Raw genomic sequence first — 16,386 nt, 5'->3', positions numbered from 1 at the left:
TCCATATATAGATAGAGTAGCTAATGCATCTACTTATGCATGAGTAACTTGTTAGTAATGCCATTGACTTCACAGGTAATATTTTGCTCCCATGCACAAGTCTTTGCAAGAATGAGCCTTATTATTTTGATGTAGCTTCCTCTTTACTGAAGATGTAAATAAGAAAACCATTATCCAAGCAAAAACAGGCTTTGTAAGTATAGCTGAGACAGACCAGTATGTGTTCAAAATTATTAGCACAACTATTGCTCTTCAAAGCAGTGTCATAAAAGATGACCGTCAAGCTTGAGAACCAAATCTGAAAGTACAAGCTGTCATGGTGACAATGAAAAATGCCAGATTTTCTAAAGCTCTAGCAGCACTTAAATGTTTATTATTTTAGATGAAATGTACATTTTTAATCTTTTTTTATATCAAAGTCATCAAAAGTGCTAAATCCAACCACTTTCATTTACAAAAAAAACTCATTTTTTAAGCAATGCTTATACCTCCTTATTTGTGTTGGACAAATATAGTTACAAATAGCCACCTACCTCTATTCAAGAGCAAAACAAGTTTAATATTACTGTTTTTTAAAGTACCACTGACAACTCATTGGAACAAGCCAAAATGACCTATCATCCATGAATCAGCTTTCTAAGCAATCACAGTTGGTTTTTTCCTTTGTTTTTCCACTGAACAACATAAGTCAAAGGCGACTTAGCCGCATGCTCTTTCTTTTTCTTTTTTTCTTTTTTTTGTCTCATCTCTTCAAATGCTACAACTCTTCCCTTGGTCAGACCTCACAGTGTGTATTATTTTTAAGCGGGTTTCTGGCACACCAGGTCAGGTGAAGTTATTTTCTTGATTGTTCACAGGGCTCCCTTTCCAATGGTATCCAAATGTTGACTAATTAACCGACTGCAGTTATGACAAATTTGTTTTCTGTGAAGGAAAAGAAAATCCACCATTTTTCACTCTCTGTCCTGGAAGAAATACCATTTTCTGTAAGTCTGTGATAAGACAGGTACTAACAATTCCAAAGAGGCTGCAAGAGTCTCTCAATCCAACCCATTTATATTCCAAAAAATGTGTGCAGTCTAACTTATCGATAAATAGTCAAATCGATTTACAAGGGAGCTCTCTTCTGGTTGAGGTTTTCCTGGTAGCCTCTAACCAAACAAGCTTCTTTGATTTGCCACAAGCGCTGTCTGACTCTCCCGTCTTTTGGCTTTCTTGTGTCGTTGCCTGATTTTCCAGCACACAGCACTCAAAGCCAGCAAGAGGAGTCCAGATGACAAGAGAACCAGTCCAAACACGGAGATGACTGAGCCGTGGGAGTTGAAGCTGTATGCCACGGCGGTGACCACCACTCCAGCTATAAGAATGACCACGCCAAAGGGGACGGTGCAACGATAACAGGACAGCTCCGCTCCTCCAGTTGCTGCAGTCAACTGGCACTCGCTGACCAAAGGGACAGTGGTTACCACACAGTCATTGTTATTGCTCTTCTCCATCATTACAGGTTCGGGGTGCTTGGGAGCACCTAGAACCTCTTTAATTGGCTCATCTGTCATCTTGTGCTGCTGGAGTTTCTGGGCAACTTCTTAGGCTAGACTAGGTTCTGCTGATTAAGCCTTACACTGTGGAAAGAAGATGCAAGCATTCAATTGACAGGTCTTCAACGATCACACACATTATGGTAGCACAGAGAGATTCCAGTCCAGATATGCCCCCCCTTCCCCATGCTTGATGTTGCACAAGCTTTGATTGTACAAAGACTGATGCATGGGCTTAACTTTCAGCATGTGAGTATTCCTGTTGATCGTAGTGGACTGGATGGAGTTGATTTTAAATAGGGCTACTCCAGGGGTGGGCGATCATTTTTTGCTGAGGGCCATTTCGGAAATTTTTGAAGTGGCCCCAGGCCGGACAGGAAGGGGCAGGGCATCGAGTGCAAGGGGCAGGGCCAAGATATTTCCGGGTTCCCCACCCCCAGACCATGATTGGTCTGGGGGCAAGGGAGTGCCTTTGCCCCCCATCCCACATTCCCCCAAGGTGCCCATGCCCCTGGTGTGGGAGGAGACTTCCCTCGCTCCCCTGCCCCTAGGCCAATTAGGGCCTGGGGGCGGGAGGAGGGCACGAAGCCTCCTCCACTCTTCCCCCAATCTGCGAGTAGTGCGTGGTGCTTCAAAGCACCACATGCTCCTGGCAGGATGAGAGGAGGCTTCGTGTGCTCTTCCATCCCCAGGCCCTAATTGGCCTGGGGGCAGGGGAGCAGCAGGGCCTCCGTGGGCCGGATCCACCAGCTTGGTAGGCCGGATCCAACCTGCGAAGGCCCTTTTTCCCACCCCTGGGCTACTCCCATGCCTCAAGTTAAGCACAAGCAAAAATCTTTGAAGGAACTGAGCCATTCAACTAGACAATTGCTTGTCCTGAGGGGGCCTGGACCAAATCTGTTTTCAGTTATATCTGTTCAACCTTACGTCAATGAGCTGACGTAAAATAGATGTGACTTCTTAGACTTCAGTGGAATTACTCCTGGTTATGTTAGAATAGAATTGGGGACAAGGAGTTTGCCTGTGTGAGCGAGCAGAATTTGGCCTGGTCTTTTCACATATCTTACACTAGAAGACTTATCGGGTGATGCTCAAGTCCTTAACTCGATTAATTTTTGGTCCTCTCTCTCTGCAGCAGTCTGGCGCCAGGTGAGAAGTCTCTCTCCATGGCTGTTGCAGCTCTAGCGGGCACAGCCAGGGAAAGGGTGTATTTCCCCTGGCTGGGGCAGGTACAGGTTTGTCTGTCCCCAGTGCTCCCCAGCCAAGCAAGGAATGCAGCAAACTGTGCACTTTTCCCTCCCTCCCTGTATGAATTGGAGAAGGGGGAAACTTCAGCCCACCCCCGCCCTTCCTAAAGGACACTTGGGAAATGGGAGGCTTGGGGCTTCTCTCTTTACTGTATGGTTTTATGAGAAGCAATCCCATTCCAGGCACATCCCATTTTTCCCAGCACAAATAAACCCTGATCTTGCTTTCAGTTATGATAAGAGGAAGCTTTAAACTGAATTTGGTGGCCCTAGTTCTTGCCATTTAGGAGAAGTTCTTGAACAAACAGACAGGTGGACAGACACAGATGGACGGACAGACAGACAGACAGACTTACTCTCTAAAACATATAGTAGATATAGGCATTGCTCATTATCACAGCATCTACACTTAAGCCCTGATCCTGCAAAGACTCAAACAATCATTTAATTTTAAGTGAGCCTAGTCGCCTAAAGTTAAGCACATTAGTAAGTCTTCAAGGTTTAGGGCTTAAAAAGAAGGGGGAAAACATGTAAAATACAAGAAGCATCTAGAAATAAAACTATAAACTAGCAAGCAGTAATATAACAGCTTGATCCTGGGAGACTGAGTTTTTATTTGTAGAATAATTAGCTGTTTTTTCTTTTATTATTTTATTTATATACATAAAAATAAATAAAATCAGGAAGCTTTTTGCAGTATAAAGTGTCTGATCGTTATTAATGAAATTACTAGCTTCCACATCTAGATTCCACATCTTTTCTTACACCTTTACTCTCGATACATAAATAGCACGTCACTATCTAGATCAAGAGATGTCTCCCGGCAGTAGGGAATATGTCAAATAAGCAATGCCACATATTTATTTAGTTTCATAATAGAGTGTTGCAACATCCATAACCGTACTTTACTTGCATTCCTCCTGAGAGACTGCATGCGGATGGGCTCTGGGAGTCAATTTTTATTGCAGCTTCTTGAAAGCACATTACAAGCATAAAAAAGGGCCAGATTCTGCCCTCTTTACTCAGAGTCAGTAATAAATAAGTAGCCCCATTGAACTAAATAAGACGTTGCAGAAGCAGGACCTAAATGCAGATAGGAAGTCGATGATACCATCTTCTCATTTTTAAGGGGAATTGGACATCCAAATTCCCAAGTGACATAGAAAATCTCAGCCTAAAACGGTCTATAGTGTTAAACGCCCAGTTGTGATCAAATGTGTTTCGACCGTTGTAATATGTATTTCAATGGGGGAAGCAGAGTTTGAAGCTGGCCATGTAATTAATGAATGATTCAGAAAACAGACTTCTCATTTGATAAGTAAAATATGTTTGTTTTCTTTTTAAATGAACAGACATTACTCCTTTCTTTTAGGCTCTGCCACTGAAGACAAGGGGTATGTCTACACTAGCCCCCTAGTTCGAACTAGGGAGGCTAATGTAGGCATTCAAAGTTGCAAATGAAGCTTGGGATTTAAATATCCCAGGCGCCGCCATTTTTAAATGTCCCTTAGTCCGAACTCCGTGCCCGTGGCTACACACGGCAGAGAGTAGGTAGTTCGAATTAGGATCTCCTAATTCGAACTACCTACTCCCTGCTGCATGTAGCCACGGGCCCGGAGTTCGGACTAAGGGACATTTAAAAATGGTGGCGCCCGGGAAGATGCAAATGAAGCCCGGGATATTTAAAACCCAGGCTTCATTTGCAATTTTGAATGCCTACATTAGCCTCCCTAGTTTGAACTAGGGGGCTAGTGTAGACATACCCAAGTAGAATTGGACACGTGAGTAAGTATCTGTGCCAACTGGTGCGCGCTCAAGGCTTTCTAAATATTTAAGCATTATTTCAGGGGTTTTCCAAAGAAAATAAGTAAATGAGGTGCCCAGATCCCACTGACATTCAAACTCCTATAGGCTCAGTTGAATATCCCAGACTGAGGGCTCTTTGGAGCAGAAACTGTGTTTTGGTTTTCATCTGCCTGGGACCTAGGCTCTCATCTTTAATCAGGGTTCCTAGACACTACGACCATGCAGTAATGTACAAGGTGCTTAGCACAGTGGAATCTAAGTGCTGGGAAATACCAACAGCTGCTTTATTTTAAACCACTCCAACTCTTCCCTTTCAGCCATGCTCTCTCAACACCCCGCCACTCAAATCCCAGCTCATTTTGTATATTTGACAGCTCACTTTTCCCCCTGTGTCCTATTGGCTTTGAACAGTAAACTGTCTCTCAGATCAAGGATTATTTAGAGAAAGGGGGTTTGATTGAAGGTTTCTAAACTTCAGATGCACCTGTATAGGGGAGAGCTTATTCTATGCCATAAACACGCTGTTTCAATGCATCTGGTCTGTGATCCTCAAAGGGATTTAAGCCCCCATTTCCCACTGAATTTCTAACTCCCGTAGGCTTCTTTGAAAACCACATGGCTACGTCTACCCTGCCCCCTCTTGCACAAGAGAATATGCAAATGAGTGAAGCCGTGAATATTGCCGTGCCTCATTTGCATACTTAATGAGCCACCATTTTTGCGCAAAACCCCTCTTGCACAAGAGCCGGGAGGAGGGGGTTGCGCAAAAAGGAGATGCCCCTTTTTGCGCAAAAGCCCCTTGTGCAAAATGGTGGCTCATTAAATATGTAAATGAGGCACGGCAATATTCACAGCTTCACTTCATTTGCATATTCTCTTGTGCAAGAGGGGGCAGTCTAGACATAGTCCATCCATTAAACTGCCCAACATCCATCCTTAATGGAATAGTCAGTTTTCTACATTTGCAGCCAGGGGTGTGATTCCCAGTCATATAGACATGCTCACACTAGCTTTCATCGAGCGAATGCACTGAAAATAGTGTAGCCACAGTGACATGAGCTAGCAGCTTCCCAATCACAAACCTGCCTGGACCCCATGTCTATATACTTTCTGTTAATTGTGCTCCTGAAGCTATACACTATTTATAGTGCAAGAGCTCGATGCGAGCTAGCACGTACATTGAATCATAAAATACTGGAACTGGAAGGGACCTAAAGAGATCAAGTCCAGTCCCCTGCACTTATGGCAGCATCAAGTACCATCTAGATCATCCCTGATAATGGTCTACATGAACTGGGAATCAAATCCCCAGTTTCAAGCACAGATGTATCTGAGAGGGCTCCAGAGATTGCAATAAATCTGAACAGATTTCAGAGGTAGCCATGTTAGTCCTTTTCAGCAAAAACAACAAGGAATCCGGTGGCGCATTAATAACTAAAAATGTTATGATGGCTAAGCGATCATGAGTTGCAACTTACTTCATCAGATGCATTAAGTGAAAGAAAAAAGCAAATAGTAGGGGTACAGAGATTGGAGCATGACATCTGTCAAATTTCACACAAGAATGGTAATATACAAAAACCAGTGGGAGAACAATTTTAACCTCCCTGGACACACAGTTATAGACTTGAAAGATGCCATCCTCAAGCAAAACAAAACAACCCTCACACTTTCAAGAACAGGTTGCAATGTGAAACTGCTGAGCTGGAATTAATATGCATATTTGACACCATCAGAGTGGATCTGAATAGGAACTGGGAATGGCTCTCTCATTACCAAAAGTAATTTTCAACTTTAGGTATTCTCACCTTCTTATCCACATCTAAACCTGACTTAATTAGATCTGATGTAACGCTCCCATCTCTAGAGCCCTAGTCTCTGGGGTTTTTTCTTTCATTTCATACATCTGATGAAGTGAGCTGCAACTCATGATATCTTATGCCATAATGAAATTGTTGGTCTTTGATACAACTGGACTCCTTGTTGTTTTTGATAAATGTGGAGTTAGCATGCTCTAATTGCATCGTATGTATTCAGGCATTTTCAGACCATAAATACCCTGTGTAGACATGCCCCTTGTTTGTTTAATAGACATATAGTTTCAGCCCCCTACACTTGTTCTGTGCCCTCTTAATTTGTGTGGGTTAACTTAATACATTGTACCTTTCCTTTAAATGCCTATTGCTGACTCCCTGTCCCTCTGAGTATGTAACCCACACACCTTCTGGGGGTGCTGTACTGTCCAATGTAGTTTAATTGAGACCTCTTAGAGAGAGATTAATGTGTCTGCTAGCGTTTAGCTCATCATGTTCTAAGCTCAATTGGTCCCAGGTTTGATTAGGTCTGTTGGCATTACAGTTCCATGACAGTCTGATATGCACATTCCTAATAAACCTTGTATCACACTGGTGCATAGTCTCAAACTTCACAAAATCAGGATAAGTAAGTGCATATTAAAACAGTATTTGGGAAGAAGCTAACTTGCCTGCCATTAAGCAATCTCGGAGTTACAAAAAACAAAAATAAGAAACACAAATGCCTCCCTAAAAAGTACCAAAATCACCTACAGCCTAAAGCTGACCCACTCAAACTCTTATGCAAATCTCCCATTGCCTTCAAAGAGGCAGGCTGTTTCTTTACATCAGGGCATAAGTGCACAAATATTAATTAACAAAAACATGCTAAGCCTATCCTGAGTTATTTGACCGGAAATAACTGAAACTGCTCCAAATGTATGATGTAAATGTGCACGCTCCTGGGAATGCAAGGGCCAGATCCATTGCTGGTGAAGATCAAATGAATTCTAATTGACATCACCTGGAGAACTCAGCCAGGGTTATAAATAGGAGCTTCTAGGCAGGGCACACAAATATACCAACACCACTGTGCCTTAGTTTGCTTTTAGTGATTACAGCATTCTTTGTAGTCACAAGGTTTTTCTCCTAAGCAGCTATTTTTACTGGGGCAAAAAGGTTACAGCAGTTATTCAAAAGGTAAAGCTATAGAAGGGGGAGTGGGATGTTTTATTCTAGTATCCACTAATAAAGGTAAAATGAGATTTGCTTAACCATATCCAGCTGCGTGTGCACCTACCATGCCCATCTGAAATCCATCACAGCAAAACACTTGGTACATGACTACAATGGGGGGAATAAAAGGGGGTCAGGGAACTTGGTTTTAAAAAGACTCCTCTGTCACTATGAGGCAGCAGAAAGAGCAGCTCCAGGCTTTGAAGTGTTAGTGGTTGTTGGATGATGAATTGGACATGATACAGCTCTAGCATGGAGGGTTCCTACAAGAAAAGAGTTTGGGTAAAATCAGCTTTTCAGAATAAGGCCCCTGCGAGGAAGGAAGGGTCTGCTCTATATTGCCTTCTGAACAGTCTGGGGGATTTTCTACCTCCCTAGTGCTCCACTTTAGTCCCCTTTCTTGGTGCCCGCAGCCTCTTGCATGTGACCTGGTGTATTTCCTTGGATGGCCACCCTCAGGCTTTGTCTACACTGCAGGGTTTTTGCACAAGAAACTTTTTGCGGAAGAGATCTTCTGCAAAAACTTATTGTGCAAAAGCGTGTCCACACTTCAAAAGCAATGTGCTTTTGCGCGATAGCATCCGCACTGCATGGACTGATGGCCATTCACAGAATGGCCATCAGAGCACCTGCGCTATTTCTGGTAGGCTCTTTTTATGCAAGAAACCCCTGTGGAACATCCATGCATGCCTTTTTACGCAAGAGCTGTAACTATTCCTTATGGGGAGAGAATAACTCTACCAGCAAAAGCCCTCTGTCCCATCGATTTACTGTATTTTTTTGTGCAGAAACACGCTTGAGGTGTGAATGCGCTGCCGGTTTTTGCGCAAAAACCTTGTAGTGTAGACATAGCCTCATTGAGCACTGGAACCCAGGGCATCCTGACCCATTAACCCATCCAGCAAAGGAGCTTGAGGGAAGATGGAGTGGAATCTTATTTAGCTGAATAATGTAAACCTTAGCTCCTCATCATGGATACTAGGTTATTTCTAAGCATGAACCAATTAAAGATAGCACTCTGGGAGAGACTCAGGAGATGCAGGTTCTAGACTCCACTTTTCTGCTGGATGACCTTGGGATGTCAGTTCACTGCTTGGTGCCTCAGTTTCCCTACATGGAAACTCTGGATCATGATACTGACCTCCCTTTGTAAAATACTTTGATTGACTGATAATGTCCTGCTTTTCTACAGGACTATTAGGGTTCATCTACACAGTAGCACGTAACTTGAAATAAGGTATGCAATTTGAGCTACGGAAATGGTGTAGCTTATTTCGAGAGAGCCTATTTCGAAATAGAACATTATTCCGACAAGTCCCTTAATCCTCGTGCAGTGAGGTATACGGGACATCGGAATATAGTAATAAGCCCGCTACTTCAAATGTATTTCAAAATAACGGGCTTGCTGTTAAGATGCGCAGAATGCAATTTTGGGATAACAAATAGCGCTGCTGTATAGACGTATCCGTACACTGAAAACTTTCCCTTTTACTCAATCCAACAGAATCCCCTGTTCCAAGTTGATGAGCACTGTTTCACTGTATTTAATGTAAGGCTCTCATTTTCTTTTTTGCGTTTTTAAATACAATTTCTAAGGGCTCAGAACCAGAGCCTGAGATAGGCAGATCTTGGAGCAAATCAGTGGGCCGGCAAAGATTTATGTTACTAGGCATATTCACCATTGGGACGGCAAAGATTTATGTTACTAGGCATATTCACCATTGTGTGTGTGTGGGGGGGGGTGTCTAGGATCCTTCTAACTCTGCAGCATGGCCTTACATTTGAGGAGGGCAATAAATACATGGGAATAATTAAACTGAAGTTATTTTTTTAGATGTTGCCTAGACTGCACAAATATCCCACAAATGCAAGTGTGCATTTGCACAAATACCATGAGGCTCTGGAGAATTGAAGAAACTAATATGCCCATGAATCTCTAAAATACATTTAGCTATCACTAAGATAAGCTAAGATCTCCTTTCTTATCTTCTTGAATAAGTTGTGCCTGATGCCTAACAAAATGACCAGCTGAACTTTATATACTCCCTCCCTCCCCCAAAATTGTATGGTATTGTCCTGCTCTAGGAAAAAACTGAATTACCTTCAAATTCCCACTAGGTAGTTGTTAAAAAAAATTCCTTATAAAATGAATAGGATGGCACAAATAGTCAAATCACTAAGTATGATATTTGTACTAAACAAATTATTGTCCTGTACCACACCTAGAAATAGATATGTTGTTCTGGGAATGATTTGCCTCTACCCTTGAATATTTCAGTGGAAGAGCAGTGCTTTTTTAAAAGATATTTCTCCCTCCTACCCTGCAACAAAACTGCATCCACAAAGCAAACTTTTTCCCCATTCCCCATCAAAGTAGGAAAGTGGATTGGGAAATAAATTTGAAAAGTGGAATTTGTGAAATCTACAAATTAAGTCTCATTTTCAAACTCTGAAAGGTTCCAATGCGGTGCTCTCAGGAGGTCATGCTGACTACCATTGGAAAAGTGTAAAAATAGTTGGAGTGTGCCACCCTTTGCAGCTTTTTGCATTTTATGCAATAGTGGTGGAAGGTGATTAAGTTTGTTACACAGACGTTCTGGTCCTGATTCTTTGTAATTCCTTTGCACTTACTCTTGGGAGTAAGTCTTCAGGATCGGTTCCTGGGATAAGAGGTGCATGTATATATATTCATGCAGGCTGCATCAGAATGTGGATATGGATGTTGAAGTTGGTTGCTAAACCAAATTCTGGCATGCAAGAATTACAAACAGCTTATTGCTCTTTTTCATTTCTCAGTCACAATCGGGGAAGAGGGGAGTCTGCACTGTATGCCGTTCCAAATTGCAAACTTTTCAAGACGGAGACTTTGCTTTCACACGTGTTTGAAATATACCATGCACCCCAAATGTACTGTAAATGAATAAATCATGCCTATAACCAAATGCCAAATATATAAGAGGAAGCATGACAGAAGCTGTAAGACACCCCACTATTACAGAATAGAAGCAATTCTTTCAAAGAGCCTTGATCTCAGAAATTCCTATTCCACCTCCAAGTGAAGAAGAATGACGTGCACTACACATTGTACCTTTATGGGGGAAAGTTCTACGGAATGTAACAAGATTTAAACCAACGGACTTTTAATGGGGTGCGTTAGCCACTGCTCTAAACAACTTCAGAATTTCAGAGAGAACGAAATCCTTTCTTTAGTTCGCTCCCCCCACCCCTCGTTTGCCCAACCCTATCAAACAGCAGGTAAATTCACCAGAATGGCCCGACCCCCCCAAGTTACCGAAGTCTAGTACATTCGGGGAAGGGGGGTGTCTTTCCCCCCAGTGGCGCTCCTTTCAGGAAAGTTTTGCTGAGTGGGGGAGAACGTTTGTACCTGCCGGAATGACAGCCACCGCTCACCCGGGCAGGCACCAGCAGGGGACTACGTTCCTCGGGGCTGTTCTTTAGGCACCAAACCCCAGAAAAAATCCCTCTCCGCATCTTGGGCTGCAGCAGCTGCCGCGAACGTTCGGAGCCGGGTTCAGCTGCCGCGAACGTTCGGAGCCCGGTTCAGCTGCCGCGAACGTTCGGAGCCCCATTCAACAAAGCGCCTCCGCGGGCCAGCGCCCCCTCCACCAGCTCGCCCGGCCAGCCCCGGCGCTCTGAAGCCGGCTGCTGCCGAAGCCCCGGCTCGATGCCCAGCCGGCTTGGACCGGAGGCACGACAATGCCCGGCGCTGAGCGCGCTGCTTACCTTCCCCCCAGCCGGCGTGGAACTGAGGCAGCCAGCCCCTTGCACCGCCGCGCACACGGCGGGGGGCGCCAGCCGCCGCACAAGGGAGCGTGCACAAAGTGCCGAGCCAGCCTGGAAGACCATTAAGGGACCGGAGGAAATGCGGCAGGACGGAGCTTGGCTGGACGGGCCCTGCCTGCGGGAGGGCTGTGTCTCTTTGGAGCAGGCGGGCCGGAGTTGTGGGAAACTTTGTTTCTCCAGCTGGGCAGGAGGGGCGCTGGCCCGGGCCATCCAGCCCTCAGCAAACGGGGCCTGGCCTAGATCCAATGGGGCCTTGGGGTGCTGGGGGAATAGGAATAATAATGGCAACTATGTACTCCCTCCTCTGCCATCCACCCTGCACGGACCCCCACTCCCACTTTCAGGTCCTCTGAGCTCTCCACGCAGAAAGTCAGGCTGAGCCCAGCTAATGGGCGCTGGACAGTCACCTAAAGCAGTGGATTTCAGACTTAGGATCATGACTCAGTACTGGGTTGTGTAAGGTCGGGCACTGGGTCTCATTGCTGCAGGGTGACCAGTGGGGGTGCTAAGGCAGCTACCTGCCTGTCCTAGCACCACAGATTGCGCTGTGCCCCAGAAGCAGCTGGCAATAGGCCTGGCTGCTAGGTGGGGGGAGGGACGGGAGGGAGAGCACACAAAGCTCTGTGCACTGACTCTACCCCAAGCACTAGCTCCGCACTCCCACAGAAGGAACCTGCTGCTGGCTGCTTCTGGGGCGCAGCATGGTCTGTGGTGCCAGGAGAGGCAGGAAGCTGCCTCAGTGCCCCCGCTGCACCGCTGACCCGGAGCTGCTCAAGGTAAACCCCTCCTGCCCCAGCCGTGACCCCAAAGCCGAGGCTTCCCTCTACAGCCCAAACTCTCATCCTCAGCCCCATCTTGGTGCCCACACTCTAGTGAAATTGTTGGGTCGTGGGCCTCAACAATTTTCTTCAACTGGGTCATGAGAAGAAAAACCTGCCATAAATAGAAAAAGCCTGAGGAAACAGGTACATTTTCACAGCAGCTCCGGAAGGTCCCCGTATCTGCTCCCAACCCAGCAAATCCAAGGGGTCCCACAATCAAAACATATCCCCATCCTTGTAGGAAAGTTAATTTAACTATGGTAGTAGATGCTGCTCCTGCAATGTATTGCACGTGGCAGGAATGCTGTACTGAGCCCCATACAGTTCAGAGGGGCACTGAGGCGTGTGTGTCTGTTCAAGTGGAGTTCCTTGCAAGGTCAATATCATATGTTTTTTTTTAAAGCTGTGCCTCAGCGCAATGCCTTTGAAACCTAGAGGGGTTCCTAATTGCTCAGAAATCTGGTGGGAAGGATTGCTGGTTTGCATCAGCTTTTATGTTAATGCAATAACGTCTGAGCGTGTTGGTCAATCAAAGGAATTTCTAGGCTTCATTCAGTTGACTTTAATATCAAAGATTTAGTTATTTTTCATATCATGGATTCTGTTGTTTACCTTAGATCCAAGCAGGAAAAAAACTGTCTTAAAGACTAGGCAAGGGTCTGTTTGATTTTTGTGGTTAAGTTTACACACAGCTAACATTTACAAAGCACTATTTTATACATGGGTGACAGACCAGCAGTGCACAAACCAGATGTATGTTATCAGCCTCTGTCACTACAAATATACATGTACTTTTGACTCCCCTTTCTGGGGTGACATCCTGGTCCCAGTGAAGTCAATGGAAATCTTGCCATTAATTTTGTTTGAGGCGTGTTGATGTTGCAAACTTCTTTCTGGTGGTGGAGATGCAATCCCTTTAGTTTGCTCACCACAGGTTCATTGAGTCAAAGTCTGAAGAGGCATTCTGGAGAATTGCCACGACTTATACGAGAAGTCTGCTATTTTCACATTTTGTCTAGCACTCCTTTCTGTTGGTTATATTTGCAGTGTCTTTCATACTTCCCAAAAGACAGTCCAACTTCCCCAGAATGGAGCCTCATGTTCTGAGACTCTGACTGTACTAATTGCTTAAATAGTGGATACCACCACTGTTAGCTTGAGCACCGCCAGCCAGAATTTTTTTAAAATCTCTCCACAGCTGGTTGTTAGCATATTACAGCGAGAAAGTGCCATCTAGAAGAGTTTGGCAAGGAATATCTTCTTCATCCTTGTTACTTACTCTACAATCAGAATTAAAACCCTGTACAGGCTGAATCTCTCCAGTCCTGCACCCTCGGGGCCTGAATAGTTCCAAACCAGAGAATTTTCCAGACCATGGGAGTTCAATATTGTCTAGCAGCATTACCAACATTTCCACTGCTTATTAGGCTGTTAGAGGACATTTGGGGTAAATTAGAGTTAAATAACAGCACAGAACACTGAGGGTATGTCTACGCTACAGCGCTAATTCGAACTGACTTAGTTCGAATTAGTTAATTCGAACTAAGCTAATTCGAACTAGCGCATCTAGACTTAAAAACTAATTCGAATTAGCATTTTGCTAATTCAAACTAACGCGTCCACACTGATTGGACGCAGGGGCGCATTTAAGGGCAGCTGAAACCGGTTCTGGCAGGGCATCAGGTCAGTAGTTGCTTTGTGTGGCTGCTGTCTGAGGCTATCTGAGGCTCGTGCTTAAAGGGACCCCCCTGGACAGCTGGTTCTCAGCTTTTCCGCTTGCTTGCCTACCTCGCCGAGGGACAGCAAAGTGTTTTTCTCTGCGCCCGTCTGTGTCGGTGCTTCCCTTTGGGGCCGCCGCCGCAGGTGGCAACATAGAGTCAGAGCTCGCCCTGCACTTTCTGGTGCAGTTTATGGACTTGCTACTGCAAGCCTGCCAGCAATAGCTGGAGGCTGCCTGGTTCCACCTGGTGCACGTCAGCTCCCTGCCTCTCTGCCTGGCCACCCTGGGGGCCATGGCGCAGCTGCGGAGGTGCCCGGACGCCGGCGTGCCCCGCCGCATCTGGCGTCTGGACACCAGCATCATCCTGGAGCGCTAGGGAGACCAACAGTGGACCCAGAACTTCAAGATGAAGAGGGACACCTTCCTGGAGCTCTGCGAGTGGCTCGCCCCTGCTCTGCGCAGAAGGGACACTTGCATGAGGCCCACCATCCCCCTCCAGAAGCGTGTGGCCATCGCCCTCTGGAAGCTCTCCATGCCGGACAGCTACCGATCCGTCGGGAACCAGTTCGGCGTGGGGAGATCCACTGGGTGCTCATGCAGGTATGGCACTCGCCGGCCACTGGGCCGGGGGTGAGGGGGGCTGCAAGGAGGGGATGGGCCGCCCCAGGGAAAATGGGGGGACGAAGTGGGGAGGAGGCAAAAGTGCCCCGCACTGGAGTGGCCGGTCTCTCCTGGTCATACTACATGCCGCCCGGGGGGGTTGCTCCCAGAAGTGGGGTGCAGGGCACTGCCAGGGCACGAGCACTCCCAGCCACCTGGGTGCCCCACTGATTCACGCTTTGCTGTGTCTCTCCGCAGGTGGTCAAGGCCATCAACTGGGTGCTGCTCCGCAGGGTGGTCCGCCTTGCCGACCCGGACGCCGTCATCCGGGGGTTCAGCGCCCTTGGCTTCCCCAACTGCGGGGGGGCCATCGATGGGACGCACATCCCCATCCATGCCCCGGAACACCAGGCCTCCCAGTATGTGAACCGCAAGGGGTACTTCTCCGTCCTCCTGCAGGCCGTGTGTGACCACCGGGGACAGTTCACGGACATTAATGTGGGCTGGTCCAGCAAGGCACACGACGCCAGGGTGTACCGGAACTCCTCCGTGTGCCAGAAGCTGCACGCCAGGACCTTCTTCCCCGAATGCCACATCAGGGTCAGGGACGTGGACATGCCCATGTGCCTGGTGGGGGATGTGGCCTGTCCCCTACAGCCCTGGCTCATGAAGCCCTACATGGGGCACCTCAACCCCTCCTGCCAGGCCTTCAATGCGAGGCTGACCAGGGCCCGCATCATGATTGAGGGGGCCTTCAGGCAACTGAAAGCCCGATTTAGGTGCCTCCTCACCCGCCTCGACCTCGCCGAGCACAACATCCCTCCCGTGGTGGCAGCATGTTGTGTGCTGCACAATTTGTGCTAGAGGAAGGGGGAGGCTTTCCTGCCAGCCTGGATGGCTGAGGCTGACCGCATGGCTGGCCAGTATGCTCAGCCCCGCACCGCCGCCGTCCGGGAAGTCCAGCGGGGGGCTGTCCGGATCCAGGAAGCCCTGCGGGAGAGCTTCCATGTGGAGGAGGAGGACTGAACTCTCCTTGCATGCCCCACGGGGCCTTCTTCCACCCTCCTCTCCTTCCTCTTTCCCCTCCCTAACCTCCCTTCCTAATGTCAAATAAAGACACCTGTTTTGGCAAAAAAACCCTCTCTTTATTTTACATAACTGGGGTGGGAGGAGGGAGGAGTGAGGATGGGAGAGGGGAGGGGGAAACCTGGGAGGAGGGAGCTGGAAGGGGGTGGAAGGGAAGGAAGGGAAAGGAAAGCTCAGGCTTGGGGGTCCGGCTGGCTCTCCCATCTCGCAACACTGTGGGGACGGGGGCCTCAGGGGGGAATGAGTGTGGAGGGTGGGGCAGGAGGGACGGGGGGTGCGGAGGAAGCGGGAGAGGGAGCAGGGGCAGCAGGGGTGGGAGGAGGAGCGAGAGCTGCGGCAGCCGCAGGAGCCGGAGCAGGAGGAGGCAGGAACCGGTCCACCACGGTCTGGAGGTGGCCTCTGAGGCCACGGCCCTGCTCCTTCAGCGCATCCACACTCCGCTGGCGCAGCCAAAGGTCCTCACGGACCCAGTGCTCCTGATTGCGGAGCAGCTGCTCCATGAACCGGAGATGCCGCCGCTGGTAGTCCTCCTGGTTTCTGGCACGCCGGCTGGCCCGGGCGCGGGTGGCTGTTGCAGGCGGGGTGGTGCACCCTGCAGTCCCAGGTGCTGCGGCTGTGGTGAAACAAGAGCAGCAGTCAGTTCTCCCTGGGGACAAGGTGGGTGAAACCCAGCCCCCCTCTGCAAGGCCAAGGCCCCTGCATGACACCCAGCTGCTGCTCCATGGTGTACAAAGC

General features: G+C 47.5%; 1 protein-coding gene across 3 annotated transcripts; it reads right to left on the bottom strand.

The window, feature by feature from the left end:
- Positions 1-351: 351 nt before the first annotated feature.
- TMEM100 (transmembrane protein 100) lies at positions 352-11,717 on the bottom strand. Of its 3 annotated transcripts, none has more exons than XM_075903830.2 (2): positions 11,365-11,717; positions 352-1,622 (listed from the first exon to the last, which is right to left on the bottom strand). In XM_075903830.2, the coding sequence occupies exon 2, from the start codon at positions 1,554-1,556 to the stop codon at positions 1,152-1,154; it is 405 nt and encodes a 134-aa protein (XP_075759945.1). In that variant the 5' UTR covers positions 1,557-1,622; positions 11,365-11,717; the 3' UTR covers positions 352-1,151. The 3 variants fall into 3 exon arrangements, with proteins under 3 accessions (XP_075759945.1, XP_006125208.1, XP_006125207.1); XM_006125146.5 differs by lacking the exon at positions 11,365-11,717 and adding an exon at positions 11,006-11,358; XM_006125145.4 differs by lacking the exon at positions 11,365-11,717 and adding an exon at positions 7,685-8,301.
- Positions 11,718-16,386: the final 4,669 nt, after the last annotated feature.

This window comes from Pelodiscus sinensis, chromosome 20, assembly GCF_052426305.1.
Source record: "Pelodiscus sinensis isolate ZL-2025 chromosome 20, ASM5242630v1, whole genome shotgun sequence".
Taxonomy (NCBI): domain Eukaryota; kingdom Metazoa; phylum Chordata; order Testudines; family Trionychidae; genus Pelodiscus; species Pelodiscus sinensis.
Note: the sequence above shows the minus strand (reverse complement) of the source record. Positions and strands in the feature narration are given on the sequence as shown.